The sequence below is a fragment of the Epinephelus moara genome, chromosome 1, assembly GCF_006386435.1.
Source record: "Epinephelus moara isolate mb chromosome 1, YSFRI_EMoa_1.0, whole genome shotgun sequence".
NCBI lineage: Eukaryota > Metazoa > Chordata > Actinopteri > Perciformes > Serranidae > Epinephelus > Epinephelus moara.
Window position 1 is genome coordinate 45,523,429 of NC_065506.1, and position 18,085 is coordinate 45,541,513.

Sequence of the window (18,085 nt, forward strand, 5' to 3'; positions counted from 1 at the left end):
GGGGGCAAACACTTTTTCACACAGGGCCATGTAGCTTTGGATTTTTTTCTTCCTCATTAATAAAACCCTTCATTTAAAAACTGCATTTTGTGTTTACTTGTGTTATCTTTGACTAATGTTTAAATTTGTTTGATCATCTGAAACATTTAAGTGCGGAAAACATGCAAAAAAGTAAGAAATCAGGAAGGGGGCAAACACTTTTTCACACCACTGTATGTGCACCTCTAACATTCTTCAGACTAAGTGTACACACAATTTTAGCTGAGATAGCTGCAGGTGATAAAAGGATGAGATTAAATATAAGCTGAGAGACAGATAAACTGTTTGCCAGTTTTATTGATTGTTATTTTGGTGTTCATGGTGTTCTGTAAAATGTCAATCAAAGGCGCATTTATAAATTTAAATATTTTTAATTTACATTAATCTCCCTGTTAGTGATCATTTAATTTGATCCCAGGGAGCATTCTGTCAAGTCAGTTTCAACCTGAGCGCGATGAATCAATCACTGATCATCCTTCTGACGTTAAATAAAAATGATGATTGGGATTTTAGCAGATGATGGCTTTCATAAACGTGATGAGTTAGTGGTGCAGACGCTACAAATTGCCACAACCATATGTAACGACAGCTGCTCTGGCACCACTGGAGAACCTTGCCAATGCAGCACAGTCTGTGAAAGTGCACTTCCTTTATCATATTCTTGTTGACAGGTCTAATGATCAGTGAGGGGGCACAGGTATTGATGTGTAAACAGCTGTTAAGGGCGTTTCTACAATCAGTTGTGGGGAACTGTAGGTGTGGAAATGAGGCACAGGCGACCAGTGCCACAATGACTGAAATTTATAAAACAGAATCAGGTGTGCGCATGGCTTTATACATCTGATAGAAAGTATGTATATGCATATTTCTTCCTTTCTGTGTACACAGTTTTAGTCGGGAATCTACACAAAGAGTTTAAAGCATCTGGCCCCCAGGTCACTGGAGGATTACCAGGACCACATAGGGCTTTTAGAAAGAATTTGCATTAAGGCACTGTAGAAACTGCCCTAGCAAACACACTGACCTGTACACGTCCTACAGGAGGAATGGCACGGACTGCAGGTCATCTCTTCCAGGTGGAAAAAGGTCCCATTGGTGCATTCAGGAACACAAGTCATCCCTGCAAGACTATAAACAAAAATACATATAAATTACAAAAATGCTTTAAACCAAATTTCAAATATAAATGTCTTTACATACCTGTAGCCTTCACTGCAGGCAGTGCATCTGTCTGCAAACCTCAGGCATCTCGAACAGGTGTCATGACACTTCAGACACTGTCTCTGATCTGGAATAGACAGCATGAACAAGCATCAATGCAGTGGTTGAAATCCAGGATTTTCTCAACAATTTACCTGTAACGTCATCAGCTGTTATCATCAACTTTTAACTGTTAGACTAAGGGTGCTAATATGGATAAAGAACAAAAACATACTGAGTCTGAGAAACAGTTTAAGGGTTTCTCTTTAGGTAGGGGAGGTAGGAGGCCATCCACCAATAACACTGACAATATATAAGAACAGTCCATGGAACAAAAATGTTGCCAACCCGTACACTATATGACTGGTACATATCAGATATATAATAAAATAATATATATTAAAGGGCCCACTGAATCTGGTCTACACTGTGGATGTTGACTTACTCTCATCGGCAAAGTAACCTGGAGGGCAGGTATCGCTGCAGCTGGAGTTGAGTGTGTTGAGGTAAAGGCCTCTTCGACAGGAGAGACACTCGCCAGCTGATCGGCCGACACATCCCTCACAGCCTTTATAGCAGCGTCTACAGCGATGAGACGCTATGTCCCCATAGTGTCCCAGTGGACAGTGGCTCACGCAGGTTCTACACACAGAGGTAAGTCAGTTAAGTTAGTTCACTCATTTTTAAGCGACCCTGTGCAATTTCTGCTAAACAGTGCCCCCCCGGTTATAAATGACAACTGGGGTGATGGGATAATGTTAAAACTATCTATCTACATTTTGCTAACAATCACTGACCTTATACACTATAAGCCACTGGTCATACAAGACCAAGTAAGGCTCTGCAAGTACTGAACTGACGGAGGATGAATTGTATTGCTTATGAATTCAGCTTTAGAAGAGGGTCGTCTTTCTTAGGTTAGACTGTTGTCTCATTTTTTAATTTTTTTTTTAAAGATATTTTTTGGGCATTTTTAGCCTTTAATTGATAGGACAGACAAGTGTGAAAGGGGGAGAGAGAGAGGGAGAGACATGCAGCAAAGGGCCACAGGCTGGATTCGAACCCGGGCCGCTGCGGCAACAGCCTTGTACATGGGGCGCCTGCTCTACCACCAAGCCACCGACGCCCCAGACTGTTGTCTCATTTTAAAGCTTGTATACTACTGACATAAATTCACGATTAGCATCTCATTACACAGAGATACACTTCGTGGCCAGACGAAGTCCATAAGTGTATAGCAACACACTATGCTACGTAGGGAATTCAAAAGACAAACTTCAGCGTTGATAAACCTCTCAGGTTTTAAGGTCCAGTGTTTAGGATTTAGTGGCCACTAGTGGTGAGAACTGAAACTTCTCCCATGTGCCAAGTGTGTAGGAGAACTACAGTGGCTGACGCAAAAACACAAATGGCCCTGTCTACAGCCAGTGTTTGGTTTGTCCGTTCCAGGCTACTATAAAAAAAAACAAAAAACACACTGCAGACTCTGTTAAGGTAACGACTCATTCTAAGGTAACGAAAACACAACAATTCTTATTTTCAGGTGATTATACACCAAAGAAAACCTGCTTATTGCATTGTATTCCATTTCTGCAAATATATTCTCCTAAATTCTACACACTGACTATCATTTATTTGGAGTTGTGTTTCTGTTTGACTGACTGTCCACCTTTTATTTCCTTTAGCTCTGTTTTGGTCTCCTCCAACGCCTGAGAATTCCAGCACTATGTTCATCAGCTAGTCTCAAACTTTCTGTCATTTGTTATGTTTTTAAACTCTGGGATTTTCCACTTGTCTGGTTTCACCTCCTTCTATTAACTCTTACCTGCCACTTTTCAAGCTGCCTGAGCTGAAGTGGACACAGTTGAGGCAGTGTGCAGTACCTGGTCCGTCACAGCCCTGGTCTCCACACTCACTGTGGCATGGTCCTGGATGAACACCACATGGATTATGATCAACGGCACCACCACCAACATCATTATCAGTATTTCTAGACTCTTTGACAAGGCAGCTTCTTTTATTAGATTTGATTGGTTTCTGCCCTCAAAAAAACTATACTTTTGTTGGGAAAATACTGACTTTTGTGATTTTCTCACCATTGTACTCATCTTCCTCTTCCAGCTCTGGCTCCTCCAGGATCTCCTCTGGGATCTCCAGCATCCTTGAACGGGAGTGCTGAGCACTGTTGGGTGGGTAAGGGTTCTGAGTTGTGCCATAAAGGATCAGTGTCCATTCTTTAAGGTTGCCTGTCCCAAGTAATAATAACGATAATTAGGCTGCTCTGAATAAGAACAGTAGCTTCAGTTAGGATGGGACTTGTAAATGTGTGCCTGAGTGGGCACGTGCTGCCGGACCTTACCCAGCACCTCAGGGTTGCGTAGCTTTGATGGTGAGTCAACAATCTCCAGAGTCCATGTGCCCTCAGCCCTCTCACCCCAGAAATGAACGGTCATGAACTCCCAGTTCCTGAAGCCCTCACTGGAGCTGTCAAACAACCTGTAAATAAATGAGACATAAGAAAAGTAAAGTTAAGAGCATAAAAGCTCCATGTTTATGGACTAAATTAGGCTACCACTTAAGGCCTTTACACTGTATCAGTTACACATGATGAAATCTCTGATGATCAAAAACAGCTTCTAAGAGTTTCAGAAATTGAATCCACAAATCTCTTAATGTGATTGCTCCCACCCACACATACACACCAAGGAATCAGAGTACGACATGATTGGACCTTGGAATAACTGTGTCGGGAGGGCAATTGCTCACAGACTCTCTTTCTCCTGGACCACGACTTGCCCTCGCTCACAGCAGGCAAACCTGAACCAGAGAAGTTAGAGGTGCAAACGAAAGGTTTGCAACTAACTTTCCAACAACACAAGGCTGACCAAAATATACCTGCACAGGTCTGATTCTTGCAATAGGCCTAAAAGTCCACCCACTGACTATGTACACGTGTTCCTGCCATGCTCTCGATTATCAGAGTTTTGGGCTGCTATATTTGAGGCAATTAGTAATGTAGTGGGTAAAGCAGTAGACCTCGACCCCCTTGCTGCTCTCTTCAGAATCTCCTCTGCGCCCAGTATGCCCAAGACTGCACAACAAATTCTTGCTTTTATCGCCTCACTCGCTAGGAGACTCACAAACTAATAAAGAAAGTTGAAAAAAAGAATGTCATGATGGCAGCTATCTGTGCCAGCTATTAGCATTTAACTCAAATCACTGCTCAAAATTAAACTTCACAGAGCCGCGAGTGCAGCTGCTATACTTTCAGCCTTTTTCTGACAATTTATCACAGACTGAGAGCAACTGTTCCTTTCACCTTAAAATTAACTTTTAAAGACTTTAAAGAATACCTAACCCACACTAAGCACTGAGCATACGCCTTGATAAATGTAGACTCACAAGTCAGTCTTTAGATGCTTTGCTTAACTAAATACTGATGTCTTTCTCCCTGATTTTGTGTTTAGATGGGCGGATACAATTTCAGAGTTTAAAAAAACTCCCTACGTTGCAGAACCAATAGTAAATCCACAGGGCGGTCCTTCGGTGGCTCGCTGAACTCTTGTGCTCGTAAACATAGTCCGACTGTGTTAAAAGTTTTAAACAAAGTCGCTGTAAGTCCTTCATTTCCACAATCTTGTGGGCTGAGCACATGTTTGATAAAACAGAGTTATATCTCTTGGCATCCATTTTCGAGCTCTCTGTGTGTTTGTTTCCTTGCGGACGAGAAAAGGGGGAGCGCACATTTCCGGAAGGGCGTGTCCTTTTCAAAAATGCAAGAGGCATTGCTTTGTTGCCGGCCGTTTTCTCCAGTGTGTTAAACACGCTTTAGAAAGGAGTGTCCCCAGACTATCAGAAGGTGGAGATCTCTGATTGTCTGGTGGCGAGACTATGATAAATGAGACTTGGATTGTACTGCAGGAGTTGTTTGAAAGTATGTAGTTGGATGTTTTGACATCATGTTGTTGTTAAAAGCAGTCCCTGTTTACTTCAAATCATGAAGAAAGTTCCCCTTCTTTGGATTCTCCATTTACCATGGAGGCATGCTAGAAAAATAAAGTGTTCTTCACAAAGTCATCATAACACACAGTAAGTATTTGACATACAAATGATGAATTTGTAGGCCTTTTCGTATAAACGAGGCCTCCACTTATTTATTATTTCACTCCCATAACACTGACAGAGTCAAAATAGACATTATGCCAGAAAAAAGGATCAGCAACTCCACCGCCTACAGATCAAAGATTCCAATGTGTTAACACTAGTAGGGGCTGATGTAGCCTGGATTCTGTAGCCTGCAGAGATGACAAACAAGCTACAGAGGTTTGGTAAGCTCACTTCTTTCTAACGCAATTTTTAATGACCAAAATTGTAGTCTTCAGCCCTGACTAAAGCTGACTCAAGTGACATCACTCGAGGTAATTTATTAGACTTGACACAGCTCCCTCTGGGGACACAGAAGGCTTTTTACTATGTTTGTCACATATGCTGTAGTACTCCTGTAGTAACACCTGTAAACTAGGGCTGCCACTAACGATTATTTTCATTGTCGACTAATCTGTCGATTATTTCTTCGATTAGTAGACTAATCATTTTATCGAAAAATGTGTTAAAATGTTGAAAAATGCCGGTCTGTCTCGCCCAAACCCCAAAATTACATCATCTAATGTCTTGTTTCATACTCACGCCAAAGGGTTTCAGTTCACTGTCACGGGAGAGTGTGTAAAGCTGCCAATATCTGAACGTAAGAAGCTGCAGTAAGAGTATTTTGGGTACTTTTATAGTACTTTTCTATGAAAAATGACTCAAACCGATTAGTCGACTACTAAAATAGTCACCGATTATTTTAATAGTCGATTAGTCATCGATTAGTCGACTAATCGTGGCAGCCCTACTGTAAACACACGCTGGTGTGGATAATCGCTTACAGGAAAGAAATTTATCACAGTGAATATAGTGTCTGCTTTAACTGTTAGAGTCACACTATTGTAATATTGAAATAAAAATAGATAAGGAGTAAGACACGTGATTTTGACTGCTGCACAGTATAACTTGATAGTTCACTATTTAAACTGTTGAGCTCTCAACCTTTTTCACTGAACCTTACATTTAGTTACATTGTTAGTTTGGTATCTAATTAACTATAAAATATCATTTGCATGTCTTGTTTTGGCAGGGCGAGTGTGTGCACAGGAACATAGACTGAGCAGCTGTCAGTCAAATCTTTGTAGGTAATGACAATAACAGTAGTTTCAGAGAGTGCAGCAGCAGGCAGTGAGAGAGAAATTCAAAGTGGCCAGTGTTCATTCAAACCTTTGTCAAATAAAAGCGGTGCGCCTCTTTTATCCACTGATGTTTGACTTTGTGTCCCCAGACACTTAAGAAACCAAAAAATACATCTACATTCCAAAAGACTTTTTTTTCTGTGATTCATCAGCATATTCTGATGAGTACCTGGTATGTTAATTTACTCTGACAACACAGAGGATGAAGGACCCACAAGGGAAAGCTGGGCAGATAGACAAGGCAGAGTATGGATGGAAGTGAGAATATGAAAACAAAACATTTGAACTTTTCTGAGTGATGGGAGCTGCTTTTCTTTGACAGAAATTCGGCAGAGGGTTACGTGCCTGCCCTTCAGCCTGTAAAGCCTCACGCTGTGTGTTATTCTCACTCAGCCTTTATATTTAAAGAATACCTTTCAGAGGCAATTCAAAGCTTCACTGAACCATTGAAAGAGAAATAGATACTAAAAACCTGAATCCAACCTCTCACGAAATCTGTCCTTTATTAAACAATACTATAGGAGTTAGTTTTTAGATGAATTCAGAGTATATATTTGATATTTGGAACGTGCCTTATCGTGACCTACAGGTATACACCACACTCAGTTTAGCAGACATTGGGGAGTGACAATGACAAACACCACATGATATAGATTTACTGTAACAGAGAGAGATTTGTTTTCACAGGCAGTACACAGTAACAAATAATCCACAGACCTCGCTGTGACCTGTTTTTAATAGGAACTATTTTCTTATAAAAGGCAGAAAATACTGAAAACTGCCAGAACTACTGCAGATCAAATCAAAGTACAGCATCTGCAGAGATAGATACAACTGGGGCATTTAGCAGAACTGACCCTGTATCAGTAGATACAGTCAATATTTGTAGGGACGCCCACAAAACGGCACATTTTTAACACCAAGGGGGGAAACAAAGCATTTGCGACCTTGCTGAGGAGTTGCTGTGAGGCTTTCTGCACGTCATATTAACTTAAAAATCCAGAGTTGAAGAGTATTTTTCAACCTAGGCCCTAGTTTACCATGTTTTTGTGTGTAAAGCCCCTTTTATACTACCTCTTCAAGGTAGGAATTTCATGCTGTTATTCCGCCCCACCATGCTGTGTAAGAGGTACAACTGCGGAATGAGGGGACATGCTGTCTCGCCTTTAAGCTGGCATCGAAGGTAGTAACCTCTCCAAAACAATGGCTGTATTAACAAGACAGCTGGCAGACCGTGATCGTGGGCAGCACCGTGTGATATTTTGATGTGTTATGTGTGCGACCTACCACAGGGAGATAAGGAAGTAGCTGATAGCAGTTAGCAGCTAATGTAAAGAAGAACAGCTGCCGAAAATGTCAGCAAACTGGGAAAACATTGAGTTCCATGAGATCCTTACCCTCTGAGCAGAGGAAGAGATCAGCCACCATGAAACAGAGACTGTAAATGATTGTTACTGCCATGTTATGCCATAGTTATTGTTTTTAAAGTGCTGCCAATGCATATGTCATATGTCACATTAGAGGCTGACACTCTTGGGTTACACATCATGCCTCTTTTGATTCCATAATGTCTGCATTCGTCTTCAATCACACACTGGAGCAGCATGATGCTGCCGTTGTTTGGTTCTGTGTAAAAAATGCAAAGGGAAGCATATAAAGGGACTTTGTAGTGGCCCTTTAGCACAATCTCTGTGTATAAATGCCCTAGGTGATTAATAGGAACAACATTTTTTTAAATCAGCCTGGTATTGAGTGAGCACAACAGCCTGGCTGCAATGTAAACACTCAGGGCAAGTTTGCATTGTCAATTTACATCCACAAATAGTGTTGTTTTTGCCACTGACAGGGTCAGATTGTTATTATAAGTGTCTGACACAATGTGGGGCGCTTCATACTATATATTGTTAAATCTGTATCAGGCAGTGGTGTGTACAGTGTAGCGCTCACCTCTTGGCCAGTAGCTGCGATCTCGTCCCAGACGGAGAGATGAGGTTGATCTCCAGGTCTCCTCTTCGTGGGTGGGCAATCACAACCTTGACCACCACATGCTCCAGGTAAGCCACGTGCTGCTCAGCGTCTTCTGAACATCCAGAGGTGGTGATGTTGCTGTTCAGACTCTGGCCAGCATGGATGTACCTGGGACAGCCCAAAGCATAAGCATTATGCAATAAAATGATAACTGTTAGAAGAGATCGCCCTCTATTGATATGGAGCCAACACAAACACATAAATGAGTAGCACCTATGAACTACGATGAGGCAAAACTTTGACTGTCTTCATGGCTCTAACTCACATCGCTCCCACACCCACACAGATCATTTGATGGTTGAACTGATCAGGGATCAGATGTGCGTGATCATATGTGGTAGAAATACCTGGAGCAGTGTTTCCTTGGTGCTATGAAGGAGCAGTGTGTAAGATTTAGGGGGGTTTAGTGGCATCAAGCAGTGAGGACTGCAGATTGCAACCAGCTGAACTTCTCTGTTTAGGATTCCTTTAGAGTTCAGTGTTCCTTCAGGATGTTTTTAGTGGGAGTAGAATTATCTGCAGAGGTCTCTGCCTCTCCAAAACAAACGGACCAAAGGATTAAGAGAAACAGACCAAATAAATAAAACTGTTTGAAGAAAAAAAAAAAAACCTGAAAGAAGTAGTTTCATTACATATCAATGTCTCTCCAACACTGCTGACGTCTCCAACCTTGGAGATGGGCTGCTAGCCCAACATCTGCTAGTATGTGCTCACCTTTTTTGTGATGTTTAAAAGGTTTTAAGCAGGAGCTGAATTATCTGCAAAGGTCTCCTCTCCAAAACGGACACTACCGGAGTTTTGAACCGTGAATGAAGTGGTTACACTTCACAAATCAGTGTGTCTCTAAAGCAGTTTTGCATTTCGGAGAAGAGCCGGGTTAATGTGTGCTGACCTTTTTTCTCTGATAACTTAAGATCCAGTGGTTTAAGAGGTTTTTAACAGTAGCGAAATAATCTACAGAGGTCTCCTCCTCTTCAACACAAATAGACCAGGTGATTTAAACCGGTAAAAGTACTGAATGAAGCAGTTTCATGTTGAAAATCTGTGATTTTCTGCTGCTGCTCATTGTGGAGGGGCTGCTAACTACAGTGGCCAACGCAAAAAATTTAATGGCCCTATTTAGAGCCAGTGTTTGGTTTGTCCATTCTTGGCTACTGTGGAAACATGGCGGTGCAACACGGTGAATTTGTGGACGAGGAAACGGTCCCTATGTAGATATAAACGCCTCATTCTCAAGTGACAAAAACACAACATCTCTTATTTTCAGGTGATTATACACTAAAGAAAATATACTTATTGTATTACATTCCATTTCTGCTAATATATTCTCCTAATACCTACACACTGGGACTTAAAAAACATCAGATAGTGAGTGCATGTTTTTGGGAGGAGTAGAGATTACAACTGTGTGTTGGAAAGATGGATGCATTTACACCATTTCAACATTTGGTTTGAATCAGTCTCAAACTTCCTTACAGTCAGCTGCATACTGCATCTGCCTGCTGTTCACCTCACCTGGTGCGTCTCTCAGGTATCTGAGTGCAGGTGTGCTGAGGAGGAACAGTCCTCCACCTCCTAGCCTCCAGCACCATGGCCTCTGCATCCACCAGGCCAAAACCATACAGGTGGCTGACTGTGAGACAAGACACAGATGGATTACAAGACTAAAAGCAACGTAAAGAGGGATGATAACACTCAGGCCTTCTACAAAAATCTACGGCTTCAGTGTTGTTGGAAGTATTTCAAGTATAAAACAGTCAATGTACTATGTAAGTATTAGAAGTAGAATGCAGTGTGCCTCTGAGTCCCGCCGCATTGGTCTTCCAGTCATCAGCTTTCAGGTGGACTGGTCTGGATGTTCTCACCAGAAGATGTTGCACATCCCTCCATGTCAGCAAGAGGCTGCAGAAACCAAAGAAACTGTTCATCTCTTTTGGCCACAGAGAGTGACTCATGACCTTATCTGTCTTTGATTGTTATGACAATTCAATTTCTTTAATTCAACCAGGTTTAAAGCGATGTAACATGTTTTTGGCAGATTGTTTCAGCCTGTACAGTACATTCACACATGCAGATACAAAGATACAGGAGGAGGCAAGATGACATTCATTATCAACTAAAGCTAAAAGGATTAGACTGGTGATAATTTGCCATACGGAGTGGACTAGAGATAACTGTCAAATAATCACTTTACTTATGCCAGGCAAATGCCAGAGCATCGATGTCCCAGTCCTCCTTGTTTACTGCTTTTTTTAATGCTTCCAGGTTTCCCCTGGTAATCCCGTGCTTTAACATCACATTGCTATGAATAGTGGGTCGTTCCCTCAGGCAAAGTCTGCAGAAATGTGGATTTATGGAACGTATGTACAAATACATGCATATAAGGAGCTCAAAATGTCTGTGAGAGTCCTCACGCACTTGACAATTGGACAGTGGGATGGCCCAAAGGCCCCGCAGACTTTGCAGGAACATGCCTCAAAGTCTGTGAGCCCATGAGTGTGGACACTGGGACTGGGCCAGAGTGGCTCAGCTTAACTGAACTTTGACCCCAGATACAGTACTACCTGGAGTCACAGATAGATAAATGCTGTACGAGAATTCCACACACATGGGTTACGTAAAATATAATGACGCATTATTTTCCCTTGAGGAGTCTGAGTATCACAAAAAACATGTTTACACTTAATAAAGGGTGTCTAAAGAAAAAAGAACCCTGAAGTATCAAATCAAGAATTTGGGGAAATATTCTGCCAACAAAAAAAGAAGAAAAAGAAATGATATTTTTGGCTGTGTAACTGTGCAATATCTAGATAAGACTGATGACAGCAGAAGACCTAAACAGACAGATGACAGATGGTGAAGGAGAACGGGAGACCAGAGTAATGAGATGATATGACAGGAAACAGCAAGACTTCGAAAACTTGACTGACTTGGCCTCCAGGGCGAGAGCAATGACTCCAGCCACAATGGGAGCAGAGACAGAGGTGCCAGTGTGACCATCAGTGCAGCGGTGTCGGAGGTCAGTGGTCACCTGCAAGAGAGCACAAACACAGAACAGTTTCCCTGTAATGCACTGTTTATATATCTGATTTTTACATGACTTTCCTTCTTTTATTAATCAATGCTGTATTGGTTGTCTACTGAGAGCACTTAATTAGTGAGCACATGTGATTAGACTATACATGTGCATAGAAATGTTCAAATGGTGGTAATCACAAAGCAGTGTATCATTGAAACAAGTAGTAAATAACTTTTTCCAGACTTTATTACACACCTGTTCTCTCTGGGGTCTCAGTCAATGATGTTGTAGATAATTTCAGATCTACACTTACAAATGATAAAGGCAGTGTACGGTAAGGGAAAAAAAAACAAAATGGAAAAATGCCACACTGGTGAAAACCTAAGAAAAAGAGTGTTGAAGAGTTAAAAGCAGGTGGCAAAAACAAGTCTCCATGTTCATCATGACATGTATAAAGAGACCTCACATTGTCCACTCTGTCTCCAGATAACTGGAGAACAAATGTGCAGAATCACTCACATGACTGATCAGTACACAATGAATCGCAGAACCACTGCACCCTCTGTGGTCCGAATATGCACGCTTACCTTTAGGGTAAGAGGCGTCACATCATTTATCTCATGAAGCATTCAGCTGCTTAACAAGCACTGGTCACAGGTCTGTAACTATGATGTTTTTTTGCATGTTATTATGTCATGTGTTGATGTTGTTTTTGATAATGTGTTTTTAGATACTCGTTATGCTCATTTGTGCAAAGCAAAGTTCACCTTGGGGCAATAAAGGTTTCATTCATTCATGTATACAAAACTGACATACAGGGAAGTCCTTCTCTGACATCACTGCCAAAATCAATAATAATGCATGTGGCTTGTTTGCTACTGTTAACAGGCTGACAAACCCTCCTGCGTCAGTGGCCCCTGAACTTCTACCCACAAAGTCATGCAATGAATTTGCATCATTCATCAGACTGAGTTGCCTTTTTATCCCATTATTCAGTCTGACATCATGGTTTTCTTTTGTTTTTACCCTAAATAAATCAGTAGCAAGTGACCTGTTGGTTCCACCAATGGCCCTTTCAGCTGTCACTGAAGCTGTGGTAGAGGTAGCTAGAAGCAATTATCATGATCAAGTATGTTGATTTTTTTTTTTTTTTTTTTTTCTTAAGATATTTTTTCGGGCATTTTTAAGCCTTTAATCGATAGGACAGATGAGCGTGAAGGGGGAGAGAGAGAGGGAGTGACATGCAGCAAAGGGCCACAGGCTGGAGTCGAACCCGGGCCGCTGCGGCAACAGCCTTGTACATGGGGCGCCTGCTCTACCACTAAGCCACCGACGCCCCAACAAGTATGTTGATTTAAGACAAACAATTTCTGTAAAATTACTCGTAACAATCTGGATAGCTGTGTCTATCTCATCCAAACTTGTTGCCATTAAGGTGGAAATTTTTTTGTTGCTGTTTTTCAGTCTCTGTCACAGGACAATGACGTCCCCTTTATTAGTCGCATTTACAAATCTCAAAATAACTAGCTGTCAGTGAGCACACCAGACAGCCGGTTAGAATTGCTGAAAAAATTTTAAAAGTGGGGAGTGCTTCAAAAGTTTAGAGCCAGGCTTCGGTAGACAAGAAGCAGAACTTGCCTCACTCAGTGGAACTGTTAATTATCTTTGTGCAATGACTTGAATTTGTTGTGATCATGTTCCTGCTTTGTTCAAAGGCCATGATCAGACATAAAAAACACATCCAACAACTGTTCTGTTCATAGTGGAGCTCAAAATCACCGCTTGTTTAAATAGATGACAGATGAGAGAAGGAGGTCTACGAGACACTGTGTGTGTCCTCTCCACAATCTGACCTGGCTGTTTGGCTGGCCTCCAACTTACGCACTCCATCGGGGAGATGGTTCTTTCGTCACTTTGGTTGGTTTTACACAAGCCAAAGCATAATATTTACACTGTGTGTGTGACCGGGGCACAGAGAGACACGGCTGATAGCCAGAGCAAAGACACGACCTAGCTCCACATTCTCACAGTTCATTGTTAAATGTAGCAGGGCACTGCATTAATGCCTTTACGTGCGTGTTGTTAAATCATGTCTCTTTACGTGATCTGCTTTCTTTTATATGCTATCTACTCTCTGCATCACATGAGAGATACAACAAAGTCAAGGTAAACACAACCTTCACTGATTTTTGGTTCTTTGGTCTTCTCACAAACACACATTCGCACACGCATACAAATTACTCCTTAGAACAACCTTTGTACACGCTGCCTTTGGTGTACATGCCTCTAATCATATCTCATCACTGCTGCGGCCAAAGGAGCTGCATTCACAATAACACTGAAGTCATAACTTGGAGAAAAGGTCTTCATTTTCTTTCCTTTTTATAAACAGGTTACAGGCAGACACCAATAGTGAGTGGTCAGTTTACCGGTCAACTGACCTGAACACAAACACAAATATGACTCACAGCCTCAGTGCTGTGGCTTGTTTGCTCCATGCTTACAACTTAGCTTACAGTCATGGTCATAGGTTGTCATTTTAGATTAGGTGAAAAGCCTCACGAGGATGAGTTTTGTGTAACATGAGTTGGTCCAAGGGGGCCACCAGAGACAGTAAGATATGGATGCTTGAGGGTGGTGTGCTGCAGAATAATGCAAAGAGCAACTTTTTGTTGATACAGTGATGGACAATGAATGATAACCCTCATCCTTTTCGTATTTTAGTTTAGTTTCTAGCTCAGTGCAACATTGTTAAGGTGAGAAAAGGACCAGCCATGTGGTCGAGTGGGCAACACTGCCTGGAACGAGTGGAGTGATGGCAGAAAGCTAGTTGAGGTTACTGCTGCTCAGGCAGGGCCTTCATCCTTTTCTTGTTAATTGCGTTGCCAACTCCTTTCCAATGAAATTGACTAGCATTAGCTCCACTAGTTGCCAAAAGTCTCAGGAAGACATCTCATGCTCGTTTGCATATTTGTGACATCATCACACATTAATTTGCTTAAAGCTTTGTAGTTGTGAGATAGACAGAAAAATGTTTAGCAAAATAATCAGAAACTCATGACAGGGTTATTGCACTTATTTCTTTTTAAAATCTACAAAGGACAGGAGAAGATCAAACAACTGAACTTCCACTCCTGCAGAGAACTGCGTTCAACGGCCTGCCCCACACCCACTGACTGCCTGCACACAGTGCAAGAGAGGGAGAGACCTGCACTGTTGGCAGAACATTCATGGACTTAAATTATNATTGCACTTATTTCTTTTTAAAATCTACAAAGGACAGGAGAAGATCAAACAACTGAACTTCCACTCCTGCAGAGAACTGCGTTCAACGGCCTGAGAGGGAGAGACCTGCACTGTTGGCAGAACATTCATGGACTTAAATTATTCTGAGAAGCATGTATGAATGAATTACAATACAATATTTCTGAATAGATTTCTCACTCCTTCCCTGATGGTCTGAATAAGTCTCTAAATTTGTTGCCTGTCACCTTTTAGAAATAAAGTCCTACTACGTAAACCAACCATTGGCCACAAGAAGGAACGCACTAGCATGTATAGTAGTAGGTACTAAGGATAAGCGAGTGCACCTTTATCTGTATCTGTTCAACCAACTAAATGATCTGTATCCATATCAGACACCAGACAACTGGGAGGAGCACCAGACTGGAGGTTACTGGCAGATCTGAACCAGCAGCTGTGCTTCCCATCTGAGATCACCTGTACTAACCTCAGACCAGACCTCGTGCTTTGGTCCTCCTCACTGCACCTTGTCTACATCATTGAGCTCACTGTGCCCTGGGAGGAGGCCTACGAACGCTAGAGCCTTAAGCACGCAGAGCTGGCAGCCGATGCTAAGCAACGCGGCTGGAAAGCGAGGGTTTGCCCAGTCCCAAGAAATGGGAATTTGAGGCCAAATCCAACGTCAGTCCATCAAAGCTCTCTCTGGCGCAGCCAAACAGGCAAGCTGGAGGCTATGGATTAAGAGGAGAGACACCACTTGGGCCCCAAAATAATCACTAACAACAGCAGGGTTTGAGAGAGTAAAAGCAGAGGGGGGCACACCCGGGACTCCGATAGTTACTGATGAGCACTCTGGAGGTGCTGTGGGCCTATTATCGAAACACCAGTGAAGGAGGGTATCCAACTGATGACCCAGATGAAGCTTTTACCCTCCCTAACTGACTTAAATTGGAAACGGGTCAGGTGGAACAAGAAGTTGTTGGTTTAGGCCTGAAATTGATTTGGGTTGATCAGAGGAGGCTATATTTATCATTACTAGAAAAGATCAGTTTTGATTACAAGTTTACTTAATCAGGAGTACGGATATTGCCAAAATTTACTTAAATGATATTTGCATTCGTTAAGAGTACAGTATCTGAATTGGACACTCATTTCAGTCCGAGTATTAACTTTAACCCTGGCAGACTGTCTGAGCTACAGTTGATGACATATACACAGTACTCACGATCTTCCTCTCGTGAAACTCTCCACTGCTGTATGTCGTGGCCATGATGGAGCTGCAGACCTCCAGGTACCACGGCTTGTTCCCGTTCTCTGTGGTGCTGGAGATGGAGATGGTGTAGATACTGCTGGTGTAGCCGTCACATGAACAGTGATCACCCTGCCGTCCACCGTTACCTGACGCCCAGACAAAAATGGAGCCCAAGCCTTTGCGGCCCTGTGTGACACACAGTGACATGGTGCTGTGATCAACATCAATCATACACATTAAAGTCTGCTCAGAGAAATTCTGTTTTTTCTTTGTAGCTGATCAAACCTTCTTGATGCCATGCTCAAAAGCCTTCTTCGTTAGCAACCCTGGGCCGTCCACTGTCTTGCCATCGTCTTTTGGCCCCCAGCTGGCACTGTAGATGTCGATGTAGTCGGGTCGGATTCCCAGGGACATGGCCTCTACCATATCAGTCACATCACCATCCAGCATCCGAATCCCTGTGTCCAAGGCAACACCAATCCCAAAACATCAAACTCCTTTCTTTTCTTTTTTGTAATTCAAGTTTTTTATAAAATGTTTCCACCACATAAACAAAAGAATGCAAAATGAATCAACATACCACATTGAGTAAGTGAGAAATGGGGGAACTCTACCTCCAATGTGAGCATTATAGGCAATCCCAACAATGCAGTGGGAGTTGTTGGCCGCCGCTGCAACTTCCCCTGCACACCGAGTCCCATGTCTGTATGTAAAGGGAGAGCCAACACAGAAATTAAAGTCTGACACATAGCTGTGATCTGCTTTAATGCCAGCTTCAAAGGCAGATTACTGTGAACATTTCTGGGAGGCACATCAGAAATAACTAACCTGACAGTGGCCTTTTTTATAAAGCACAAAATTAATATTATTATATCATTCAAAGAAGAGATGTCACCAACACAGTGTGATCACATGCACAAACAGACTATGGGGGCTACTCTTTCTTCCTCTCTGATGGATTCCCCCGTGTACAATCATTGATGTAAAAAGCTAAGTCTAGAAAGAAGTCACCAGTCTTTGATTCTCTGCGACTGACATCACAAACTGACATTTACTGTTGATATGTTGGGTTGCTTTTGCTCTCAACATTGATGGTAGCGCTGGTGGAAACAGGATTTGCACATCAAAAGATGTGTGCATTATCATGTAGGTTGGGCACAAGCGCATTAGTGTCGTATTTTTTAAAGCTTACTGCATTTTAAAGACCATGTGTGTGAGGAGGGAGCGATTGGCCTTGAATACTAACAGACTGAATCCAGCTCCAAACCAGATGGAGGTTAACTGATCTGCAGCACTGCAGGCACAATTATCTTCCTCACACAGGAGAAACTCTGGAGAAAACAGGACTTAGAAAAACTTTTTAAAAGCTTTAGTCTTTATGTTTATTACAATCAACCAACACTAGGTTTTTGAGGCCAATACTGGCATCAGTATTTGGTAGTCTAAAAAAATCTGATGTACTTGGTGCTGCAGAATTAGGGCTGCCCCAGACTAAGAATCAGTAACATTGTTAACACTGTTCTACATTACAGAGAAATACAAAACCGTACTAATGAACCTTCATTAATATAGGCCTATATTTTATCTACAAGTGCACGTCACACACTGAGCGAGCCGCCTGTTAATGACGCTGTGGGCTAATGGGCATGTAGCTACTTCCATGTTTCAGATGATACGTCATGTTTGTAGTCGACCAATGAAGATGAGTTTACATATCACCTTGGGTTCGTCCTTCACCTTCTCAAAATGATCCCACACTTTGGATTTCCTGCCCGACATGTTATTAACTAGCCTGTGGAATAACCGCAGGTACCAGCCCTGGAAATTAACCTGACTCCTGTCTGACTGCTGAGCGTGGACACTTCCTGTGTCTGTCCTTTCAAATTAAATTCCCACATGGTCCAGTCATATAGGTTTGGATTTATTTTGACAAGGTGCAGCTCCTCATAGAGTTTCACATTGTTTTTTTTACTGCAACTAAGCAACCAATGAAATTTTGCTGTCTAATGACCTTTCTGG

General features: G+C 42.1%; 2 protein-coding genes across 3 annotated transcripts in view; one reads left to right on the forward strand and one right to left on the reverse strand.

The window, feature by feature from the left end:
• The window catches only part of txlng (taxilin gamma), a 765,700-nt gene that overhangs the window by 371,633 nt on the left and 375,982 nt on the right, over nucleotides 1-18,085 (forward strand). The window lies entirely within an intron of this gene.
• The window catches only part of pcsk6 (proprotein convertase subtilisin/kexin type 6), a 29,230-nt gene that overhangs the window by 4,958 nt on the left and 6,187 nt on the right, over nucleotides 1-18,085 (reverse strand). For both annotated transcript variants that reach the window (XM_050052520.1, XM_050052512.1), the window contains exons 6-18: nucleotides 16,681-16,769; nucleotides 16,352-16,524; nucleotides 16,040-16,252; nucleotides 11,483-11,583; nucleotides 10,351-10,454; nucleotides 10,068-10,185; nucleotides 8,472-8,660; nucleotides 3,599-3,735; nucleotides 3,336-3,485; nucleotides 3,065-3,167; nucleotides 1,685-1,881; nucleotides 1,240-1,327; nucleotides 1,064-1,167 (exon numbers count right to left, since the gene is read on the reverse strand). In XM_050052520.1, the coding sequence (XP_049908477.1) occupies nucleotides 1,064-1,167; nucleotides 1,240-1,327; nucleotides 1,685-1,881; nucleotides 3,065-3,167; nucleotides 3,336-3,485; nucleotides 3,599-3,735; nucleotides 8,472-8,660; nucleotides 10,068-10,185; nucleotides 10,351-10,454; nucleotides 11,483-11,583; nucleotides 16,040-16,252; nucleotides 16,352-16,524; nucleotides 16,681-16,769 (1,766 nt within the window). The remainder of the gene's footprint in view (nucleotides 1-1,063; nucleotides 1,168-1,239; nucleotides 1,328-1,684; nucleotides 1,882-3,064; nucleotides 3,168-3,335; nucleotides 3,486-3,598; nucleotides 3,736-8,471; nucleotides 8,661-10,067; nucleotides 10,186-10,350; nucleotides 10,455-11,482; nucleotides 11,584-16,039; nucleotides 16,253-16,351; nucleotides 16,525-16,680; nucleotides 16,770-18,085) is intronic.